General features: G+C 41.3%; 1 protein-coding gene across 1 annotated transcript; it reads right to left on the bottom strand.

Annotated features, from left to right (window-relative positions):
* Positions 1-1,277: 1,277 nt before the first annotated feature.
* Positions 1,278-2,234, bottom strand: LOC101083324 (olfactory receptor 7G2-like). Its single transcript, XM_003981832.5, has one exon. It carries the CDS (start codon positions 2,214-2,216, stop codon positions 1,278-1,280), a length of 939 nt encoding a protein of 312 aa, XP_003981881.3. The 5' UTR covers positions 2,217-2,234.
* Between the last annotated feature and the right edge of the window lie 801 nt (positions 2,235-3,035).

Raw genomic sequence — 3,035 nt, 5'->3', positions numbered from 1 at the left:
GCCCTTTTCCCAAATAAGTACGTTCATCCTTTCATTATATACAAGTTACTTTACTTTTTTTTTAATGTTTATTTATTTTTGAGAGAGAGAGAGAGAGAGAGAGAGAGAGAGACAGACGGACAGACAGACGGAGCGTGAGCAGGGGAGGGGCAGAGAGAGAGGAAAATCCAGAATCTAAAGCAGGCTCCAGGCTCTGAGCTGTCAGCACAGAGCCCAACATGGGGTTTGAACCCATGAACTGCGAGATTGTGACCTGAGCCGAAGTTGGACACTTAACCAACTGAGCCACCCAGGTGCCCCCATTATATATGACTTACTAATCACAAATTAAGGGGATTGGGATATTAGCCATATTGGACTGAGGGCCACCATTTAACCTCCACCAGATGTCTTTTGGTTGACTCCATCAAAAGGCCTATTATCATCTGACCCTGGGAAGGACAATTTTCTGTCTCTGGAAATCAGTTACAAGTATGGCATCCATATTTGCTGCCACTATCTTGTGACTTGAAGAGAACCAGTCAAAGGACAAAGCCACCAAATGGAGAAACAGAGTGAGGCCTACTCCCCTGTTCCTGTGCATTCCCTATCTCTAAAGTCCTAGTAATGACAAACAACTGTTTATCGTTTGACCATTTTAGAGATAGGAATTTTTTCTTATTAGAACCGAAGACTTCCTCACTGATGAAGTACAAATAGTTCATAATTATTTCAGGCTGAGATGATATCATCATACCAATTTTATAGATAATAAAACTGTGTATAGTGAATGCTAAGATTGCCTCAAAAGAATACAGTTTACCAGCGAGTGGTCTCTATGATTACTAAATTGGGGTGTAAAAGGTGAACTCCCTTGCCTCACTGTAGGCCTGACTTTGGGTTTCCACTGACACGTTCTATTGTGGGATAGATGGAAGCCAGTGTCTGGATCCGATCACAGCTGCACTTCTATCCTGTCTCTGAGCTATCCATATTCTACAGCTTTCCTTTTTCTGAGAATCATCCATATAAACATTATAAAACTTTAACTTCTGCCTCAGGTTCTGCTTCTATGGAACTGAGAAAAAAATTGAGGAATTGCAATAATTGGTCAAACATAACAAAGCTAAATAAACATAAAAGTCAGGTTTCAATCCCAAGTCAAAATGTACTTGGCTGTTATGTTATCTAGTCATGTTAGAGGCATTTGATGAAAAAAGAATCTAGCATCCGAGTCCTCATATGACTCCTATAACTTTGATTTATTCTAAACACGCAGCCCAAAGTGGATGGCACAATCACAGAAGAGAAGGTATCCTACTGACAAGTTTCTTCAAGACACCCTGCATGTCACTGTTCCTCAGACTGTAGATAAAGGGGTTCATCATTTGAGGAATGACAATGTACATCACTGAAGCCATGTTAGTCTTCCTGGAAGAGTCAGTAACTGCAGAATTAATGTACACTCCAATACTTGTCCCATAGAACAAGAACACAACTGACAGGTGAGACCCACAGGTGGAAAAAGCTTTATACTTCCCGCCCGCTGATGGCATTCTCAAAACAGCGGAGAAAATTTGAGTATAAGAGAAAATGATTCCAGAGAAAGGAACACCCCCAAGTAAGCTAGCCATAAAGTATGCCAGGATATTATTGATGAGGGTGTCAGAACAAGCAAGCTTGACCACCTGACCAAGCTCACAGAAGAATTGTGGGATGCCCAAGTCCTTGCAGAAGGAAAACCGTAGCACCATCAGACTATGGAGCAGGGCATTGGCACTACTAATGAACAGTGAGAGCACCATCAGCAGACCACAGAGTCGGAGGTTCATGATAATGGTGTACCTCAGGGGATGGCAGATGGCTACATAGCGGTCATAGGCCATTGCTGCAAGAAGAAAATTTTCCAAACCAACAAAAACCAAGACAAAGCAGATCTGTGTGAGGCAGCCTGCATAAGTGATGCTCTGATTCTGTGCCTGGATGTTCACCAGCATCTTTGGGATCGTGGCTGTACTTAAACAGATGTCAGTAAAGGACAGGTTGGAGAGGAAGAAGTACATGGGGGTGTGGAGGTGGGAGTCCGAGCTGACGGCCAGGACGATGAGCAGGTTTCCCAGGATGGTGACCAGGTACATGGACAGGAACAGACTAAAGACTAGGGGCTGCAGTTCTGGATCCTCCGTCAATCCCAAGAGAAGGAATTCAGAAACTCCTGTTTTGTTTCTGGGTTCCATGTTGTTAATGAATCTGATGGAAAAAGATGGAGTGAAAATAAAATAAGATGAGTGGTCCTCGACTGAGTGGCAGCAGCATCAATGGGGACCTTGTTAGAAATACAAATACTGGTATCACTCCAGACATGCTAGTGATAAACTCTGAGGTGAGGACCAGTGACTGATGTTTTGGCAAGCTCTCTGGATGAATTTGATATATCCCAAAGTTTGAGAGCTAGTGCCTTCTAAAAAATGAAAATGAAAAAAAACCTATTAGAATCAATGTGAACATTTCAATCTTTCCTTCTGCTAATTTTTCCCTCTATCATCTTCTTCCCTCTTTTCCCACTATTGGCCCTTATATCACCAGCTCTGTTTCACACACTGTGCTAAGTGCTGAGTCTAAAATGAATAAGAATGGTGCTTCCTTCAGAAGTATTTCTTGCCTTTGAACAAATAGATGAGAATAAAGTTATCCAATCTCTCCTGCAGAGTATGCTTCCCAAACTTTGACATGCTCAGAATCATCTGAAGGTTTGTCAAATTACTGATGACTTAAATCACATTATTACTCCATTCTCCCCTGGGGACACTCAGATGAGACGAGATTATATCATGGATGTGAAGTACACCGTGTGTGGAAAAGACTAGATCTGAGTTCAGGTTGTCTGACTGCTGATTTGACGGTCTTTTTTTGTTTTTTTAATTTATTTAAACTCTAGTTAGTTAAATACAGTGCAGTTTTTAAAAATTTAAATCCAAGTTAGTTAACATACAGTATAATAATGGTTTCAGAAGTAGAATTCAGTGATTAATCACTTACATATAACACCCAGTGCT

The sequence above is a fragment of the Felis catus genome, chromosome A2 (assembly GCF_018350175.1).
Source record: "Felis catus isolate Fca126 chromosome A2, F.catus_Fca126_mat1.0, whole genome shotgun sequence".
NCBI classification, from domain to species: Eukaryota; Metazoa; Chordata; class Mammalia; order Carnivora; family Felidae; genus Felis; species Felis catus.
This window is presented reverse-complemented; position numbering and strand designations above follow the sequence as displayed.

What these genes read in the sequence shown, in the direction of transcription:
- LOC101083324 (XM_003981832.5), bottom strand. Translation starts at nt 2,216, where the DNA reads ATGGAACCCAGAAACAAAACAGGAGTTTCTGAATTCCTTCTCTTGGGA.